This window comes from Monodelphis domestica, chromosome 2 (genome assembly GCF_027887165.1).
Source record: "Monodelphis domestica isolate mMonDom1 chromosome 2, mMonDom1.pri, whole genome shotgun sequence".
Taxonomy (NCBI): Eukaryota; Metazoa; Chordata; class Mammalia; order Didelphimorphia; family Didelphidae; genus Monodelphis; species Monodelphis domestica.
Genome location: NC_077228.1, coordinates 132,632,385 through 132,652,994, shown reverse-complemented (window position 1 = coordinate 132,652,994; position 20,610 = coordinate 132,632,385). Strand labels below are relative to the sequence as shown.

Here is a 20,610-nt window from a genome sequence, read left to right as displayed (position 1 = left end):
CACCCAAACAATTCACTCCAGTTCTCTGCCTTCTGGAAGATCAAGGCAGGGATTGTTCCCCTGTCCTCCTTAATACAGGAAATTCCCTTGTATTAAGTCAGTTGATTAAGGGGCCTCCCATTATTGTTAGTCATTTCAGTCATATCCAACTCTTTGTGAACCCATTTGGGATTTTCTTGGCAATGACACTGGAATGGCTTGTCATTTCCTTCTCCAGCTCATTTTATAGATGAGGAAACTGAGGCAAACCAGGGTTAAATGAGATGCCCAAGGTCACAAAGCTAGAAAATGTCTGAGGCCAGATTTGAACTTATCTCCTGTAAGGGGGGTGAAAAGGTTAAAATTATGGTTGAGACTGAATGTAATAATTATATTTGGTCGCCAAGGAATTTATTTATAAAACCCTAATGAAATACCCAAGTCAGCTGGAAATTTATGGTGATTTAATTGACATAGTGGAGATTAAGAAGAAGGAAGAAGGAAGGGGTTGGTACCGGGCGGGAAGATTAGGAGCTCTAGAAAGTAAGGTTTTGAGTGTGAAGGAGGAAAGAATCAGCCTGACCTCCAAAGAGGTTCAGCTAAGATGCCTGAACCTGAATCAGCTCAAGGGCAAAACTCACTGCCAAACCAGACAAATAACTGCCACCACTCCAAGATGTCAAAACACCTAACATGCTGCCAGCCAGTCTCCTCTCCAGGGAAAAAAAGGAAGAGAGAGGAAGTGATGTGCCTTATATAGATGGTTTTACGTCACTTTCCTGCATCTCATCTGTACCAATGATGACTTAGCTTGACTAAGGACAGCCCAGGGGTCTGTCTGCTTTTTCTGCACATGTCTGTAGAAGGCCATTTTCTCAGATAATTAAATATTGAGTTTGGTGCAGACCTTCCTAATCTTTTTAAACTAAGGAGGGTGAAGAAATGCAGGATTCCCAAGGCCTGATTCTGTTAGTCCAAATATCTTTATTGTTATTGATTAGGAAATAGCTAAATCAAATCAAATCTTCTAAGGTACAGTCTGATTAGGGTGGAATAGTTTTAAAATTCACAGGGGAAAAGGGGTTATTTTTTAAAGGGTTGGACTTGAATATTTAAGAGTGGTAGCCAGGAATTTAATTAATTCCAAAGAGATTTATTTACAAAATATAGAAAGAATGAAGAAGAAAATCAGAGAGAGGATAGGGTAAGATATCTAGCCCAGGAACTAAGTAATTTACTCCCAGTCCTTCCAGGCAGGGAGAATTAGTTTCAACCAGCCTTGGCAAAGCTGAGGACCTGGGAAGTGTCTCTTAAGAGGATAGGTCTTTCTTGAGGCTGGTCTCTTCAGAGAAAAGCCAGCAGTTAAGAGTCAGCTTTTTCACTCACCATGTGTTAGTCCAGTCAGCATATTCTTCTGCCCCTCTTCACAAGCCTTCACAAGCCTCAACTCGAAAGCATGAAGAATTGAATTCTCACAGGAACTAACAACTCCTTTTAAAGGCACTTCTTTTACATCATTTCCTGTGTCTTCCCCTAATTTTTCATCTACCAATCACAGTTGATGTTTTAGAACTGCCCAGAAGGCAGTCAGTCGATTCTAATTCATCACCCACTATTGCACACATGGGTCACAGACCTCCCCTACTCAATGTGTGAAATGGGGTGTTTGCATCTTTGGTGATTAAATCTAAAAACGGACAGATCTCCTACTCAACTTTACCGTGTTCTAAAAATAGACGGGTTACAATTTAATCTTCACAATCAGGGGAGAGTTTAAGTATTTTCATTGTTATAACCCGGGGAGTGTTAAATTTAATCACTTCCTTGTTGTGGGGTGATTTGAGGTGAACCCGTGGATTTGGGACAGGTACCCTTTGCAAGAATGCAAGTCTCCAAAACTTAGCTTAAAAATAAAAAGTTTATTAATTTAGAGAATAATGTTGAAAGGTCAGGAGACAGGTTCAAGGATGGGCACTGCCTCCTCAGAGACTGGATTCTGGGTTTTTTTTATACCCTATTGACAACAGGTGCTACGTGACTTGGGAAAGGGACAGTGACAGCATGAATTTAGCTAGAAATGGGGGGGTGTTGGTCACCTGATGGGGGTTAGAGTGGTGTTTGTGTCCTAAAGACAAAGGGTTTAGCTGGGCATAATTTAGGGACAAGTAGATGTCCTAGATTACAACCTGATGGTATCTGGGCATAATAACCAGGAGATGTATATCTGTGTCCCATCTTGGAATCTAGGGGAGAATCCAAGGGGAATATCTCAGGCATCTTTTCTTAAGTATCTTTGAGTCCCAAAGTCACTTTTTGCTCAGCGTTACAAGAATAACAAGGATGGAAAGGAATTTTCCTGCTCTATCTTTGACCTGAAATCTTCTGGAGTTTGGAGTGTCCAAAAGGGGAAAGCCTGAGTCCCATGCCATTCCTGACTCCAGGTCTGGTGCGCTATCCATGGCACCATCTAGCTGCCCTGATTAAGGGATCTAAAATCTTCCAAACTCTTAAAACTTACAAGACTGCCTCCAAAGTCAAACACATCCATTTCTGGATAATTGGTCGGTCATCAGCAGTTAAGGAAGAAAACACTAAATGGAAAAGGCAGCCAGTGATCCCAAGATCCGTGTTTATAGTTTGCCTAGCTGAGCACGTGTACTAGATGCCTCTAAGAGCCAATTATCATTTTGGAGTTGGGGTTAGGGAGATTGGTAGTGAGAAGAGAAGGGCAGCATCATTCCTTCCCCCACTCCTCCAGATATAGGCTCCAATCATCTTGACACAGTCTGAAAGTGGGAAGGAGTCACTGGTTTTTAAAGACCCACTGAGTCAATGGCTTTTCTTACTCATTAGACAATGATGGAGGTTGATTTATCATTCCAAGTCCTTCAGTGCTGAACCAATTTCCCTGGAATTGGCTAGGACAAAGGTTCAGTCTTCTATGGGTTTACTCCAACTCAATTCCTATATGTAAACTTCCAGTCCTGATAATAAAATTATTATCTTATTATAATGGATATATCATCTATTAGATCATCTAATAGATGATCTATTAGATATCATCTATTGGTTGAGGAAAAAACTGCCACTGAAAAACCAAGTCATTTTTCTGTTTGTAATAGGGAGTTATAAGGAAGAATGTGTTTATGATTGTTGAAAAATTAAATTAAGAGATTTGTAGGGATTATAAAAGAATGAGGGAGTAATAGAGCTGGTTTGTATTTAAGGTATACTGAATGTTCTTCTGCCACCTAATGGGCCATTTGGGAATGTACCAGAGCAGAATTAGAACATTTTAGTAAGCTATGCAGTACAAGTAATTGATTGAAGAATCAAGTTCTTAGTATGACATATTTCCTACATATCATGTGATTTCCATTCTTATCGAAAAGCTCCCACACTTGTTACCATCTGCCAAACCATTAAAAAACTCATTATTGCTTTTGAAATATTCTTAGGGGCCTTTTGTAAACAGAATTGTACATCCAGTAGCTAGAAGGCAGAAGACTGAACGTTGTTTTCTGGGCTGCTTCTGTGTGTGTTGTTAGGCTAGATTTGGGGTTTGCCTCCACAATTAGTGTCTTAAGGGGAGCCAGACCTCTTTATTTAATATCTTCCAAGTGACTAACTTAAATGAGCTTTGTTTTATTTAGGGAAGTTATCAATTTAATAACTTTAATGGTTTATCCATAGAATACTTCATTGGATCTATGATCTTGTCAATGTGGCTCTTCCCTCCACTGATGCAACTTTAAACCCATTTACAGCTATCCTACAGGATTGCTGTTAATATCCTCTAATAGGGCCTCTGGGATATTTCAGTCTAAGGACCGAAGGCTTTCACTATGCTTTTATTTTTGTTTCATAGAGTTCAGAGCAGGGCTTGTGCTATCTGTCTGTGGCATGGTAGAGTGGAGAGTGTTGGAAATACACATATATTAATGTTAGCTATTATTGTAAAATGAGAAGTTGTTTTGTGTGCTCACCAAAGCTTATCACGGCAATTTTCTTGTGCAGTTCAGATGGGTGACACATAAAAGGCAGTGATTTCATCAAATAATCTAATTTGCTATTGTGTTGATTGCACTAACTCCCAGAATATCATCAGGTCCCAAATGATATCTATGATTACTGAAATGTCTAAGAGAGTAACAATCTCTATCAGATTTCAATCAATGAAACAGTAAAAACTAAATGAGCACTCACCAAGGACATTTCCAACACCCTTTGAGTCACATGCAACCTTGAATCTAGAGATTACGGCATTACAGGATTCATGCCACCACCAGGAGAACATTTACGTAAAAAGATAGGCTTTTAGCTTTAAGATTATTGAAAACACAAGGACAAGCTGGCAGTCTACCTAGGCAAGAAGAAAGGTGCTGAGTCTAGGGCCTCTTCCTCCAGTAAGTAAAAAAAGTAACTAGTGCAAAATTTCAACTTTCTATTCTAATCATATCTGACTTAAGTTCTTTTATACCTTCTTGGTATTTTTTTGTTCCTGGCACTCTAGTCTTTATACAGCTTTCTCTCTATTGTACAAAAATATCTAAAGATATGCCCCATCAACTTCTGTGCAATGGGAATGAGACAGTCTGTCCCATTAGGTTTTCAGACTCATCACAAAATAAATTGATGTTCTCTCTGTAAAAAAAAAAAAAATTTTTTTTAAGAATGAAAGCATCTCCTACATACCTCTCAAGGTCAAAACAAACACTAGCCTCTTTAGGTTTCATATGTGATTGAATAAAGTCCTCTGCTTATTAGCAGTAGCTCTTTCCAACACTACACTCAGATGTCACTAAGATCAGTGAGTTACGCAAAAATCTAGACACAGATTAAGATCATCCAAGGTGGCACTATAAATTTATTTTATGAAGAGAGCAAAATATACACTAAAGATATTTTAATCTGAATACTAATTGTATTCTAATGTATCAGTACAATAAAAGGAAAAAGATTATAAATATATAACACTAGAAATGCAATATTAAGTTTATACGGTGTAAAGTTTGCTGCACAATATTGTAGAGAGGTAACGGTAAGTTTTCTTACCATATGCTTCAAATACTGCAATATATTAAATATACTACATATTAATATCAGCTATAGACCCAGGCCAAATTCAGATGAAAACTCATCATATTGGAGTGTATATAGATGTATGTGATTAAAACAGAATAGTGCATAAAATCAAAGAACATTAAACCAATACAATGTGTGTGTATATAGATATATATATACACACACATATATACATATACCTTCTTCACTGTGAAAAATAATCTTGTTGCACATTAGGTATCCTATTAATTTATCACAAGCATAAATATCCATGGAAAACAGAAATCAAAATCCTAAAGAGCTCAATTTGTAAAATTATCTTCTTGAAAAAGGAGGGCAGGATAGGAATTGCCTATAAAATCAATGCTTTCAGCATAAGACAGTAATAGATGACCAGAATTGGCTTACATCAAACAATGATTATGTAGAACAGCTAATACGAACAACATATATGCCTAACCTTCATGCAACCTCTATACCTTTTATTTTTTTTTAATCTCCAAGCATGATGTTAAATTTATGAGAAGATTCTAGATAAATGTCAATTTCAAACAGGATATTCATTTCCTACTCTTTTCAAAGATATGGATCATTAATCTTGGTATTTACAGTATCTTATAAAAAAGCAACACACACTGGATGCTATTTTAGATATAGGAGGAGGCTATCATAAAAAGTTTAATATGAAAACTGAAAAAAAAAAAAACTAGAATGAAATGCACTAAAGTGAATGGAAAACTTCCGTGTGGAGCACAGTAAATGTTAGTGTTAGGTTTATCTATCACATTCAGTGATATATGCATGATTAATGTTTGATAAGTATGGTTATGTTAAACCTGTAGTAACTTCACCCACAAATAGTTCAAAACCAAAATAGTCTCTGTAAATCTATTCAGGGATGCACTATTAATAAAAGTGTTAAAACTGCAAAATAATCAAATGCTTAAAAGGAAGAAATTAGACTAAATAACCCATTTCTAAGGTCTTCTAGTCTAAATTTCAACAACTGACAATTTGTTAAAATATATCTAACATAATCCCACTTGTGCCTAGATATACTAACTTTGCTCTGTTTTGAACTCTAACTTTATGCAATCACCTTTATTTAACTCCTTGCTCTTAATCCTACACATCCTCTGGCCAAAAGCAAAAGTAATGTCTAACAAGTCCAAACATGAGCCTTTCCAATATGCCCAACAGACCCCGGGGTAGCCACTCTGCTGTGGTGCCCTCAGAACTTCCAAGCCTTTTTCTTCTTCTGCCCTGCAGCTGAACTTCCTTTTATGTGCTGTCTTTTCCCAATGAGTGTGAATTCCTCGAGTAGGGACTGTCCTCTTTTTTTAAACTTGTATCTTCAGTACTTAGCACAGTACTTAGCACAGTACTCAACAAGTAATAAATATTTAATACATGTTTTTTTCATTCTTCTATTCGGGCAAGATATAAACTATTACTTGAAAGTTTATGAAAAGAGAATATGTTGAAGTCAGAAACCAAAAACAAAACACTGATTTGCACTTCTTTGAAAGAGAAATAGAGAGTAACCAGTGTATTTTCAAACAAGTAATTTTTCCTTTAAAAATTTTCTGCATTTTTGTATGATGCATGATTTCCAAGGAACAATTTCTTCTTATCTCTTCCATACAGACATACTAAGGTATATTATACAAAAATCTGTCACTTAAGTCATATAAGCTCTCTAAGAAGGGATTTAAAATAAATATTTATCTGGAGAAAGAAATAAAACCTACATTTAGGTAACCAGAAATAAAATTCATAGTTCTCAACATGTACATTACAATTCTGGTTCAAAAATATTAATTTTAAGCAAACATATACATAGCCTAGTTCCTACTGATTTTCAGATTCATTCTATTATAAGTAAGTTGCTTTACATAAGAAATAATGGCTTGGGAGTGTTACAGGTTTGTGCCATGATGCAATATAACCATGAGGAAGTAAGAACTGTTCATTCTTTGTTGACTTTTATCTGTACCTTTCCTCTGATTTCAATGATAGATAAGAAATGAAAACAAACTTTTTTGTGACAAGGAGAACCATGATTCTTTGTTATAATTTAATATATTAACCTGACACGTATTACTACTCTAGAGTTTAAAAAAAAACTTTCTATATCTTCAAGACACAGTAAGGCCTATGGAAGCTATTCTGGTGACCTGACTAAAATGGAAACAAAGAAATAAAGCATTAAAAAACACCCCACCCTATTAAAAAGTGAGCACTGACATAGTGAAGGCCCAGGAAAAGAAGCAGATTATTCTTTAGGCTCTGGAGGAATCACAAAAAAGAATCTATAGTCCCAAAGTTTCCAATACATTTAAGATGAGAGTTCAATGTTTCTGTGGTCTTCTAGGAAATATGGCAGCCACTATCCTTTTGGGGTTTTATATCTGGTTCTTTGATTGGTTTCAATTCTTCCTCTGGTTTGGGTTTGGCCTAGAGAAAAAAGACAAGGAGTTACAAGTATCTAAGGCAAGGTTTAGGAAACTTATAAATATATTATCAGTTTTTCTGAAGATAGTACATTTTGTTATGAGATAATATAAATACTGGCAAAGATGGTCAGACCACTACATTGCTATTTAATTTAGAAAGTTACATTTTTGTTGAAGAAGAAGTTCTGGAATGGTACTTTAGGTAACTGATCTGTCTGTAACATTTATCCTCATTCTTCTTGTAAGTAGGAAATAAATGAGGGAGCCATAAGAACAACAATCACTAGCATTTGTATAGCCTTTTAAAACTTGCAAAGAGTTTTACAAATACCATTTCATTTTCTTTTCCCAACAAAACTGAGTAGAGGCTTTTACTATGCCCATTTTGCAGATGAGAAAATTGAGGCAAAGGTTAAGTGACTTGCCCAGGATCACATAGCTAGAAAGTATCTGAGGCAGGACTTGAACTATTCAGATCTTCTTGATTCTAGGCCTAGCACTCTACCCATTGAGTCACCTATTTATTTCCAAATACAAAAATCCTATTCTAGCTAGTTGCACTGGCAGAGAAATCCTAGTTTGGAAGTAACAAATTCCCATATTACTTTAAGACCATTAAAAGCATTATTGTTACAGCAAGTGGCTAAGCAAAACAGAGTGAAGACTATTTTGCAGAATTAGCTTGACTATGCAAAAGTTTTAACTCAAATCCAAAAGAGGTAAAAATGGCTATAAAATAAAGTATTACTATTCCTATGTTCTTTAGATTCCTAATAATCCTTTACACAAATCCCTAATAATCTTATACCAAAATTTAGTTTTTCCCATTTATATCATCAACTAAACCAAAATTATAGCTTGGGCTACTGAAGGATAAATTAATACTAGTATATTTATTTCCTGTAATGCTAAAATTAAAACCATATCTTCAAATATCCAATGAAAAGCATGAAGCTTTATTGCAGAAATCATATACATATCCACGCTGTCCTTTTGAGTACAACTCACACTTGTGTCTCATCTTAAAGCAATATTTACAGACTTAAAAAAAAAGGGCAGATATTAATTTAAGAATATTTGCTTCTAGGGACTTAGAAGGAAACATCTGAAAATTATTCCAAAATAAACCTAATTCTGCAGAGCTTTCCTGAATATTAGAATAGCTTCAAATGGCAACGACTGAATTAGTTAATTTAATAGTCATTGCTCTTTAATAATTTACTTCTATCTCTGAAAATTTAGGAAAAATAAAAACATGTTTAAAACAACTCTGTACTCATCTTAAATTTAAATAAGAAAGGGGAAAAAGAAAATAGAATAAAACTCATTCATACACTATCATCCTTTGGCCTCTTGGTGAGATCAAATGCAGCTAGTATTTCTGGGGTCCAGTGTGCATTAACAGGAGGAAATTCAAAAGGTACAGGCTCTACAAGACCATAGTTTGCTTTGAGTTCCAGTTGCGGTGCTTCTGTTGGAACTTTTTGGAAATAGCTATAAAAGAAAATTTAAACAACAATTTAATGGCAAGTTTTCTTTATAAGAAATAAGGGACACACTAAAATCCAACTCAACCGCTTCTCTTCACCTATTAAAAATGAATCTTATGGGTATCAGCTGATTTCAAAAAGGATTATCCTCACCAAAATGGTTTCCTGAATTAATGTCAACTGTCAAGACTTTTCCAAAATATTCCCACCTCCACACTGCCCCTCCCCTTATTGTTAGTGGCCTTTCTCCAATCTCTGTTTATTTTTTGAATACAGAATAATTGCTTGTTTCTGAATATACTGCAGTCTCTCCACCAGAGAATAGAAGCTCTTTTGAGGGCAAGGGCTGTTTCACCTTTATATATGTATACTCAGGGACACACACAATACCCCACATGTTAGGCACTTAGTAAATGCTCCTTGATTGACTCATGATTGAGAATGACTGCTGTGTTCCTTAAAGACTCTCAGTCATATCAAAATGATGCTTGCTAAAACCAGACAAACTAACAAGTTTTGCTGTGTTAATTGTTTTGTTCCAAAGACTGTTAAAGATTTTAGTCAGAATTTTCCTTTTCTTTAAAAAAAGCTCTACTCATAAATGAAGTTTCTAAAGAGGATGGTTAAAATCTATAAAGAAATGTAAACAGAAATATATTCTAACTAGACATCCCTGATGAGCATTAGCTGAATTTATTAGAGGTGAGTAATGCATCTAAGATAGAGGTTTAAGTAAAAACATTTAGGGGTGGCAAACTATAACAAATATATAACTGAGTTGTTCTCCAGTTAATTCTAAAACTGAGAGAACTAAGAGTGCTTTATTGATCATTCTTCATGGTAGAAGCACGCTTTTAGGAGCAGTTTAAATGAAGGGAGAGAGCACAACAAGATTGGAGAAGAGGACTGAGAGAAAAAAGTTATTTTCTACCTTTAGATAAGGGACAAAGGTAAATATAAGTAGAAAGGGGAATGAATAGTTGTCCAGGGTATCCTAGTAAAAAGTAGTTACAGCCTTTCCTTTAGATAAAAAAGTCATATTATTTAAGGAATGGAACCCTTTGAAGAAGCAAAGTATTTAGCTGTTATAAGACTTAAAACTTTTTCAAGGGAAAAAAAAAGGAAACAAGACAGAAATTAAGGCTACTCTACATACACATTTTTTAATAAACTAATAAATAGAAAAAACCCCAAAGATGTCTGATATGCAGATAGCTATACTCACATGAATCCATTTTCTCTTTGACATTTCTCTAAAGTATTTTTCACAAGACTTCCAAGCTTCCTAAAGAACAGATGCCCTGAAGGTTTGGCTGTTGTTCCAGGCCCTTTAGTTTCTCCATACTCTTTGCATAATGCTTCGGCCTTGGCATAAACTGCATATAAAAAAGAAAGTAAAATTCATCAGACTCTGGTTAGCTATTTTATCCTTATTCCCATTTAGCTAATGAAAACAAAAAACATGATTCACAATAACAGTGAAATGAGATACCAATTAAGAGGTAAAGAGCTATGGGTGTAAAACAATAATATACCATTTGACTCAGTTAATATGTTAGCTTTCCTCTTTTTTTTTTAATTTTACAAAGGACAGTTCCCTGGGAAAGGCATGGAGAAGGAATGCATTCAGATATGACATTAAAAAGCATAACAAAAAAGTATAAAAAAAGAATCAATAATTTTCTTTAAATCAGAAGCAAACTTTTCTATGTAAACTCTGAAAAATTCCCCTCCCATGTACCCATCTTCCCATTTTAAGGCCCTTTTATCTTCTTTAAAAACAACAAAACCTTCTTTTAAAAAGAGTTAATACTCTGGGAGGAATGCTTACATTTTTCTGATTCTTGGAGAGATCTGATTGCTTCACCACATTTATCACTTGCCAGCAAAGTCTGACCATGATAGCAATATGCCTGGTAGAAGAAAAAAAAAACAAGATTTCCCATTTTTGTTTTTCCCAAAGGCACTCAACAACAGAAATTACTTCTTTCACATGTCAAATATGTCACATAAAATGCCTTTATCTATTTCACACTTTAATTCATTTTATTTCCTCTCAGAAATAATTACAAGGTTTTATTATCCTAGTAGAGGACCTGAATTGAATTAACCTAAAATCTTTGCTTAACAACAAAAAAAAAAGTACCCTAAAATACTACAAATATAGGAATACTGGACTTTCTGATGTAAACCTTAAAATTTCTCAGACTTATGAATGTTGGAAATTTCCCCATTGGGGAATCTTCTACTTAAAAAAATTCCCTAGCAGATAGTAAGAATTCTACTTGAATGTGAAAACTCCTTGCCTTGGGAATATCCCTACTCCACCCTACTTAAGACTGCTTTAGGACAGAAAACTCCTTGCTGAACAATGAAAGTGCTTTGACCCATGCTTATGGAAAGGACAGGAAGTTCTTTGAGTCATGCCTGTTTTTAAAATTGATACAATGTGATGCTAGGTACCCATATAGGTGGGGCAACTTGTAAACTACTTAAAGCTAAAAGGGTGATAACTTATTCAGAGGTTTTTTCTTAATGAAATTTGTCGACACAGCAGCACTTTTTTCTTACTTACTAAAGAGATTAAAACTACTCAGCTGTGAATTCAAAATGGGCGGTCCTTTAGAAACATCTACAGTGATTGGTAGATGTAAGGACTTAGGGGAGGTGACAGAGGAAATTTTTGCCCTTAAAAATAAGAGCTTGAATCTCATTCAGGGATCTCGATTTCTGATTCTCATTCTGGAGGATCTCATTCTGAGAGATTCATTTCCTTGAGGACTGATGCTTGAGGGCTCTTTCCTTGGAGATAGATCTCTTTGAGAAGTGCTCTTGGAGGAAATCTCATTCTGAAGGAGAGCTCCTTGAGGAGCTCCTCTGAGGGGCTCTGTCCCTCTGGGGTAGGAGCTCTGGAGGCTCTTGAGAGAGGCCCTTTGAAACAATCTCTGGCTGGAAGACTCTTTGAGGAAGGACGCTGGCCTGGTGTCACTAAAATCCTTGTTTAGTCAGACCTTGTAGTGAGTGTTAAAAAACTGACTGATTTCTCTTTTAAGACTCAGGTCTAGGCCATATTGGCTTGAGGCCCTTCATACTTATTCCTTTCTTACTCTCTCTCTCTTTCTTTGATTACTCATTGTATTGTTAATTAAAATCTCTATAAAACCCAATTGACTTGGGTATTTGAATAATTGGGAATATTTCCCTGGTGACCACCTTATATTTGATTTTAAAACCCAAGATACTGTAGTGAAACATATTTCTGCGGTCAAATTTACTCACCCTCTCTTATATCTATTTAAATCTCACACTGAACAAGTACATAATAAAGGAATGTAGTTACAAGAGCAGACATGAGAGGAAATCTGCTATCAAGGATTATTAGAGAAGTTTCCTTAGTTGCAGCTTAGGGTAAAGAAGAATTCTAAATTAAAGGAGGGGAACGATCAGGAAGATCAATGTCCATTACTTAAAGTAATTTAAAACTTTTTATCCAAAAACTAAGAAAAGAAAGATACAGTCTATTAAGGAGGAATCTTAACTGAAGGATCAAACCCAAAAAGAGGTTTTTCAGTTGCTTATTACTAACCTGGAAAAGCTACACTAAGCAGTATGCCAAGATTGATTTTAATACTTTAAATTTTATTAATTAATAATTAGGATGAAGGAATTGGGGGGTGGGGGGAATTCATTGAGTCTCTAAAAGACACCAAATTGAAAATGCCCTTTCAAACTTTGTGAAAGATAGAAATCAAAGCAGTCTTCATAAGTTAAGTCCATAAAAAAGTAAGTTCAACAAGAGTAAGACATATCTTACATAATAGGAATGATATAAATCTTTTGTTCAGTACATAAAACAAGTAAATTAAAAGATGTTTTTATAATGGTGAATTTTTCCATTCTATTTAGTACTAATAATTAAGAAATGTGATAAAACAGAGAGTCCAAAGAAAAACCAACCAAAATGATAATAGGAATAAAACATTAATTTAAAAAATTTGAGAACTTAAACATGTTTATTTTTTAAAAATGAGAGTTGTAATTGCTCACTGTTAGGAGAAAGTAAAGGATATCTTCAAGTATATCAAGGATTATTATATGAATAATAACAATGAACTTATTTTCTATCTTGACTTTAAAGATTCTAATCTCAGATATATATATTCTCTCTGTCAGTACCGACTGTCACCCATCTGTGCCTTTTGATTCAATGTGATGTTTATTAATTTTATGCCATAGAGCAGGCACAGAAAATCTACTGAAATGTGCTGAAACTTCTTTTAATCTTTAAAAATTTCACATGTAACAGTACAATAACTTGGGATCTCCACGTATTACTCTTGCTCTCACTAAATAACATCTACTTGCTTTTCTGATTGTGAATTTATTCAACAATTTCCCTTACTCCATTCATCTTACAGTTGCACCCATCACATAGCTCTCCACTGTCCTTTGGGTGATCTGCTTGGGGCACAGAAACAATTTTGTAGAATTGTACTTTTCATTGTGGTCTTTTTTGCATGTGTGTGTGTGTGTGTGTGTGTGTGTGTGTGTGTGTGTGCACGCGTGTACTAATTATGATCATGGCAAGAAAAGGCAGTAAAAATGGCCCATAAAATGATTCTTCTTGCTGCCACTGGGAACAGAAGGAAACTAATTCCACTAACTTCTTGGTTTACTTCTCCAATGAGAGGTTACAACCCATCCATTCCTTTAACCACAGTTTCTTTGTCTTCTAGTTTCACGTAGCAACACTAATATGGTTTATTGTTTCCAATAAATAGTATGTCAATCATACAGTGTAAAAACTGAGATCCTCAGTCCTCTCTGTCCACTTTTCTAGCATAATCACCACCATCAAAGTAGAAGCAGAAGGGTTTACACCAAACTGAAAACCATTTAAAAATTTTCTCTAATAGGCTATAACCAAAAAACTTGGTACCTCTTAGTTAACCTATTGATGATGATACTTTCTATACTTGAGTCAACACTAATTTGTTGATAAATCTATTCTCAAAGCCTTTCTAGAATGGTAGACTCTAGGAAAGCTCCTGCTTTGCTCGCACAGCCTTCAATAATTTAGATCAACCTCCATAAGAAAATAAGGGTCCTGAAGTGGGATCTGCAATTATTTCATTTTCACAAGGGAAAGAATATATGAGTGTAAATTTAAATGAGAAGGGCTAATTAATTAGTAAAGAAAATCAACCTAGAAAATCATTAATGCACAAGCTCACTAGTGCTGTTTTTTTTGTTCCCAAACTAGACCAGGAATTAATCGAACATTCTCATAAAAAGCAAATGCAACACACAGGACATTTTAATAAATAACTTTAAATACTTACATAAGCTGTGTAAAAACACATTTTCAAGTGAAGGTATTTTCTCCATTTAACAGTATAGGTAGGCTCCAAACTGGATAAACTGTGATCTAAAATTAGATTTATAAAGCAAAACATGACTTCTCTGATTGACAAGAATCTTTGATTTACATTTCTTCCAAAGAGCTCAAATATCACCATTCCAATCTAAAACTTAAGGCTGATATATAAACTTAAAACAAACCTTAAAAACAATTTTTTTTAGTGACAACAAAGTTAGGACAGTGAGACTAATCACATAATGACAGTTTTCTATTAGGAAAAGGACAGATCAAGGCAGTGAAGAGTCAGAAGATCTCAGTTCTGGTACTACTTACTCCCTATATAATATTGGGCAAATCATTTTTTATCTCCTTGAATTTAAGCTTCCTTATCTGTTAAATAGGGGGATAATAATAATATTTCCATGCTTAACAGGACTGTAGGGAAGTTCAAAGGAGATAATGGATGTGAAAGGGCTTTGAAAACTTTAAATTATGATGGTGGTATTCTTCATTCAGTCATTTTTCAGTAATATCCAACTCTTTGTGACCCCATTTGGGTTTTTCTTGGCAAAGATAATGAAATGATTTGCCATTTTCTTTTCCAGCTCATTTTACAGTTGAGAAACTGAGGTAATAAACAGGGTTAAGTGACTTGCCCAGGGTCACACAGCTAGTAAGTGTCTGAGGCCAGATTTGAAGTGAGGAAGATGAGTCTTCCTGACTCCAGGTCTGGCACTCTATCCACTAAGCCACCTAGCTGCCCTGATATTACCTAAAAGTAAAATAATAATTCAAGAAAATAAAAATATAAAATTCAGTAATATTCAAAACTGATTTCTAAAGTATAATCATTACCTTTTAATTTTGCCAATTTAACCGAACTCAATATTTCTTAAACATCTACAATGAGAAAGATCCAAAGACAAAAAAACCCAAACAAAACACTTGTGAAAAGAATACTGGATCAAGAGTTAGACGTCCATGTTCTTAGTCCTAGTTCCAACACTTACTAGCACTGTAACCTTGTTCAAGTGTGTTAGGACCTATTATACCTTTGGACAATTGTCTGCTGGCCCATCACATGGATGCAAGACACCCCCAAATATGAGGTACTGAACAGAAGGCCCTGAGTGAATGTTAACCTGTCCACTGTTCCCATACTGAGAGCCTGGAAATTGACAAAGGAAAATTAAGAGTTAAAGCAGAAATATAGGTAACAAACAAACCCTGTAGTATCTGGGAGGACCTGGCTGTACTACTGATTATATTCTTCTTGGCCCCCAGTTCAGGTCCTTCTTTCGGTGTGTGCATATGTGTAGGCATGTCCAAATAAACACTCTCCTTCTCCCCTCACCCTCACCCAGTTAGCCCTATGGAACAAGCAAAAAATCATAGAAGCAGTTTTAGAATTATGTGGGCCTCAGAGGCTATCAGAATGGCAACAAGATCAACATCCCTTCAATTTGTTATTCATTTGCCACTTGCTAACAATCATCCTTATGGTTAACAAAACCCTCACCCTGTTTCTCTCCATATGCTTGTAAAATGCTAAATCTCCCACCACAAAAGTACAAACGTCTTCAATTCCTCTTTTCTCATACCCACTCTACTATATTCTAACTACACATCACTAACTATGCCTTCCCCCTTCCTACAGGTCCTTTGGAGTCACTATTTTATAGGAAACAAACTTTATTACATCCTAGCTACCATTCATATTTCTTCAATTTACTTGCCCTCAGAGAGACCTGTCTTTCCTCAGAGGATTTTGCATTCTTAGTCAACATCTCTAACACTGTATCTTCACTCAAGCCCTGGACAATCTGGATTTGGAAGGAAGAGTGAAATACTGCTTGTTCTCCACTGTCATTTCTAGACTTTCACTTTTATCAACATCATACACTGTCAACACCTTCTCCTCTATTCAAATAATGGTGGCATTGTCTACTGGTCCTAGGGTCATTCTTTCTCCTTTCCTAAGGAATTTAGTACCTAGATAAATTGTCTATACACTTATATTACACAACATCAACTGGGACCTCAATTCTCTTAGGCAATCCTTGTACACCTCCCTTATCAACTCACCATCCCATGTTCTACAGTGACTCTGCTAAACCTTTTTGTCCTTCCTCAGACCTCTCGTGTTTTCCCCTGCAACCTTCTCAGCTGAGAATTCTGCCTGATATTTTACAGAAAAAAATTGAGGCCATTTACTGCGAGTTCCCTCTTCATTTCATATCACTCAGATATTAGACATACCAACTGATACACATGAATATATATGGCCCTACTCCTTACCAAGGCAAATTCTTTTTTATCTATATACAAGTGACCTAATTCCACTCTTCAACAGGTGGTTCCTTCTGTCATCCCCACTGTCTCACTTCAATATCTCAGTCTGTACTGGCTCTTCTTTCTTTTTTATTATCATGCAAAACACACTTCCATATTGGTCACTGTTGCACTCTCATACATACCAAAAGCCCCAAATAAAACTGTAAACACTGATGTGAAAAAGAGTATTCTTTGATCTCCAACCATCCAACTCCAACATTTTGTTCTTTGCAAGTGGATAACATTTCCAGTCGTAAGTCTTTCAGAATTGTCCCAGATCATAGCACTGCTGAGAGTAGCCAAGTTTTCATGAATAATCATTATATAATATTGCTGTAACTGTGTACAATGTTCTTCTGGTTCTGCTTATTTCACTCTGTATCAGGTCCTGCAGATCTTTCTAGCTTTTTCTGAAATCATCTTGTTCATCATTTCTTATAGCACAATAGTATTCCATCACCAACTTGTACCACAATTTCTTCAGCCATTCTCCAATTGACAGACATCCCCATAATTTCCAATTCTTTGCCACCACAAAAAGAGCTGCTATAAATATTTTTGTACAAGTCCTTTCCCTTTTATTCTCTCTTTGGGATTGTATGAATTAAATATCTGGAGGGCCTCCAACTCAGTTCAATTCCAGAAGACTCAGCCCAGCTGATGGCCATGGGAGTCTCAAGAGTCATGTGTCTGGGTTTGCTAGCATGGCAGGCCAGGTTCCTGACCAGTAGAAGTCAAGGAAGTCAGGAGATCTGACATATGGGGGCTAAGATGAAACTTTGGGCTAACTGAAGGATCCTGTGGAGGGCTTAGATTGAGCTTGAAAAACCAACAGAAGAAATTCTCTGACTCTCTCTCTCTCTCTCTCTCTCTCTCTCTCTCTCTCTCTCTCTCTCTCTCTGTCTCTCTCTCTCTCTGCCATTCTTTGGGGCTTGTGGAAGAAGCCCTCTCTCAGCAGTCCTGGTGGCAACTCTTATCTATTGGGATGCACTGGGCTGGAATCCAGGAACTGATCTTACTTTGTTAGAAAGACTGGAAACCTTATTTCTCTATTTCTCTTTACTAATAAAGACTTATAAATTTAACATGAAGTTTCCAAGATTAATTTTTATTCATAACAGGATACAGACCCAACAGTGGTATTACAATATCAAAGGATATGCTCAGTTTTATAACCCTATGGGCATAGTTCTAAGTTGCCCTCCAGAATGGTTGGATCAGTTCACAACTCCAACAATGCATTAGTGTCCAATGTGGTACTGGCTCATTTCTTAAGGCTTACAACAAATACACTCATGTCTCCACTATCCTCAAAAACTTCCTCATTTAATTATTCCATCCATGCTATTTCTTTTGCCCTTTGTGGCTAATCTCTTTGCTGAGGCTATTTCTATTTTACTCTCTTGTGCAAGAATATCAGGACAGTTTTCTTGGATAGATTCTTGTAATATGATGTCTAAGCTTTTTTTCCCCCAGTCATGACTTTCAGGGAGTCCAATAATTCTTAAATTTTGTCACTCCTACCTCTATTTTCCAGGCCAGTTGTTTTTTTCAATGAGATTTCATATTTTCTTCTATTTTTTTCATTCTTTTGATTTTGTTTCTTGGTGTCTTGTGAAATCATTAGCTTCTACTAGCCCAATACTATTTTTAAAGGCTGAATTTCTTTCATGACCTTTTGATCCTCCTTTTCCATTTGGTCCATTCTACTTTTAATGGCACTCTTTTCTTCATTGGATTTTTGTGCCTCTTTTCCCAGTTAACCAACAAACAACAAAAATTTTGTTTTCTTTTTGCATTACTTTCATTTCTTTCCCCCATTTTTCTTCAATCTGTTTTATTCAATTTTTGAATTCCTTTTTGAGTTCTTCTAGAGCTTGTGACCAATAACTCTTTCTTTGGAAGTTTTGCATGTGGTTGCTTGATTCTCAGCATCTCATTAATTCCGTTCTTTACTTTGTCCCCTAGAAATTTTTGAGGGTTAAATGTTTCTTTTGCAGTTTGCTCATTGTCTCAGCCTTTTTGCCTGTGGACTGGGAATTCTAAAATCTCCTAGCTGATTCTGTTTCCTCTGTTGCTGGCTTGCAGGGAACAGCACTGTGAGCTATTTTGCCCTGGGGCTAAGCCTTCACCACAGCAACCCAAGCTTGAAAGGGCCCAGAGCCATGGACCGCTAAACCTCACTGTAAGCTGATGTCAAGGGCTGGGACTTCAAGGGCTGGGTCTGAGGTACCTTTTTGTTGGTGTAGCCCACCTCCTGAGATCCTCAAGTTAGCTTACACCCAGTTACAGAGCCTGGGGCAGTAGGTAGGGGGCTTAGGGGGTGGTTGACCAGCACTCCTCTGTGTGCAGTTTTGCTTCTAGTTGTTATCCCACGAAAATCAACTCTCGTTGCCTACTTTTCAAGCTGTGTTCAGTGGGAGAGTCCCCTCACTCCACCCTGCTGTTGACTTTTGACTCCTGTCCTTTTGAAGCATCTTATAAAGTTCAGTTTGGAAGCATAGTCAGAGTAGTTTCAGCTTTTGCTGATACTAAGCCACCATGTTGGCTCTGCCCTGACAATGCCACCCATATTTCCAGTCTTTCAAACATCTTGAATTAGGTAGATGTTCAACACATCTTAAACTCAATGTGTCCAAAACTGAACTCACCATCTTTCCCCTGAAACACTCCCTACCTTTGAATTTCCCTAATGTGGTAAAGGGCAAAACCATCTTCCTAGTCTCTCATTCAGTCTCTTACAAGCTATGAGTAATCCTCAACTACTCACTCTCTTACCCCTCATATTGCCATCACCCTGAAGCCAAATTTTATCACAGCACATTTGGACTATTGCAATAGTGGGCTGGTGGGTCTGCCTGCCTCAAGGCATTCCTGTCCATCCCTAACCAATATTCCTAAAGTACAGGACATTCATGACATCTCTCTTCTCTGCCCTATTCAATAAACTACAGTATCTCCCTATCACTTCTAGGCTCAAATACAAAATCTTCTCATAGGTACTCAAAGTCCTTCAAAACTAATTCCTCTCCCCTCTTCTCCTCACCTATCCTGGTTTCTTTCCTTCAAGCCTCAATTAAAAACCCATCTTTCACAGGAAACTTTTCATAACCATTCTTAATTCTAGAGCCTTCTCTTCATCAACTATTTATTATTTTTTGTCTATAGCTTACTTGTACACACTAATTTTCTTACAGTCTCTCCCATTAAAATGGAGCTCCTTAAGGGCAGGAACTGTCTTTTCCCTTTTTGTATCTCCAGTACTCAGCAGCCAGTAATAACAAAGTAGACAATGTTTTACTTATTTCTCTTATACTAAGGGAGCTAAACATATATTGATGTTCCTTTAAACTTAAAATGCTGTCTTTCTCTGTTGGACTATAAGCTCCTTGAGGGCAGGCACTGTATTTTTCCTATTTTTATCCCTGGCTATTAGGACAATGCCTGGCAGAGAATTGTTTAATTATGTGACTAACTTTTAAACTTCTAATTTCTCAATTAATCCTCCTTGGATCCCATTCATGATTTATTTCTTAATCAGTTACTGTTTCTATATCCATCAAGTACTTCTCTTTACTCACCAAGCCATAACCTTAGTTAAGTCCCTTATCACCTCTCATCTAGATTAGTACAAAGGCCTCCTAATCAGTCTCCCTTTCTTACAAAGGTCTCCTAATCAGTCTCCCTTTCTTAAATTTCTCCTCATTGTAAACCATGCTTCAAATCCACTAAGAGTGACTTTTTTCATCACAGATTTGACCATGTTGCCCTACTCAATAAACCTTGGTTTCCTGAGTAAAGTTATTGTAGGGAATAAACTCCCAACTACCTTTAGGGACAAATATAAACACTCTGTTTATTTGCTTTTAAAATCCTTCACACGCTGGCCCCATCATAGCTTTCTAGCTTTCTTGCATATTATTCT

The 20,610-nt window shown here is 36.2% G+C and overlaps 1 protein-coding gene across 5 annotated transcripts in view; it reads right to left on the bottom strand.

The window, feature by feature from the left end:
- Window positions 1-4,817: 4,817 nt before the first annotated feature.
- Window positions 4,818-20,610, bottom strand: part of BROX (BRO1 domain and CAAX motif containing) — a 42,846-nt gene continuing 27,053 nt past the window's right edge. For all 5 annotated transcript variants that reach the window (XM_007481435.3, XM_007481436.2, XM_056815971.1 and 2 more), the window contains exons 9-13: window positions 14,332-14,417; window positions 10,821-10,902; window positions 10,215-10,365; window positions 8,834-8,993; window positions 4,818-7,500 (exon numbers count right to left, since the gene is read on the bottom strand). In XM_007481435.3, the coding sequence (XP_007481497.1) occupies window positions 7,414-7,500; window positions 8,834-8,993; window positions 10,215-10,365; window positions 10,821-10,902; window positions 14,332-14,417 (566 nt within the window). In that variant the 3' untranslated portion in view covers window positions 4,818-7,413. The remainder of the gene's footprint in view (window positions 7,501-8,833; window positions 8,994-10,214; window positions 10,366-10,820; window positions 10,903-14,331; window positions 14,418-20,610) is intronic.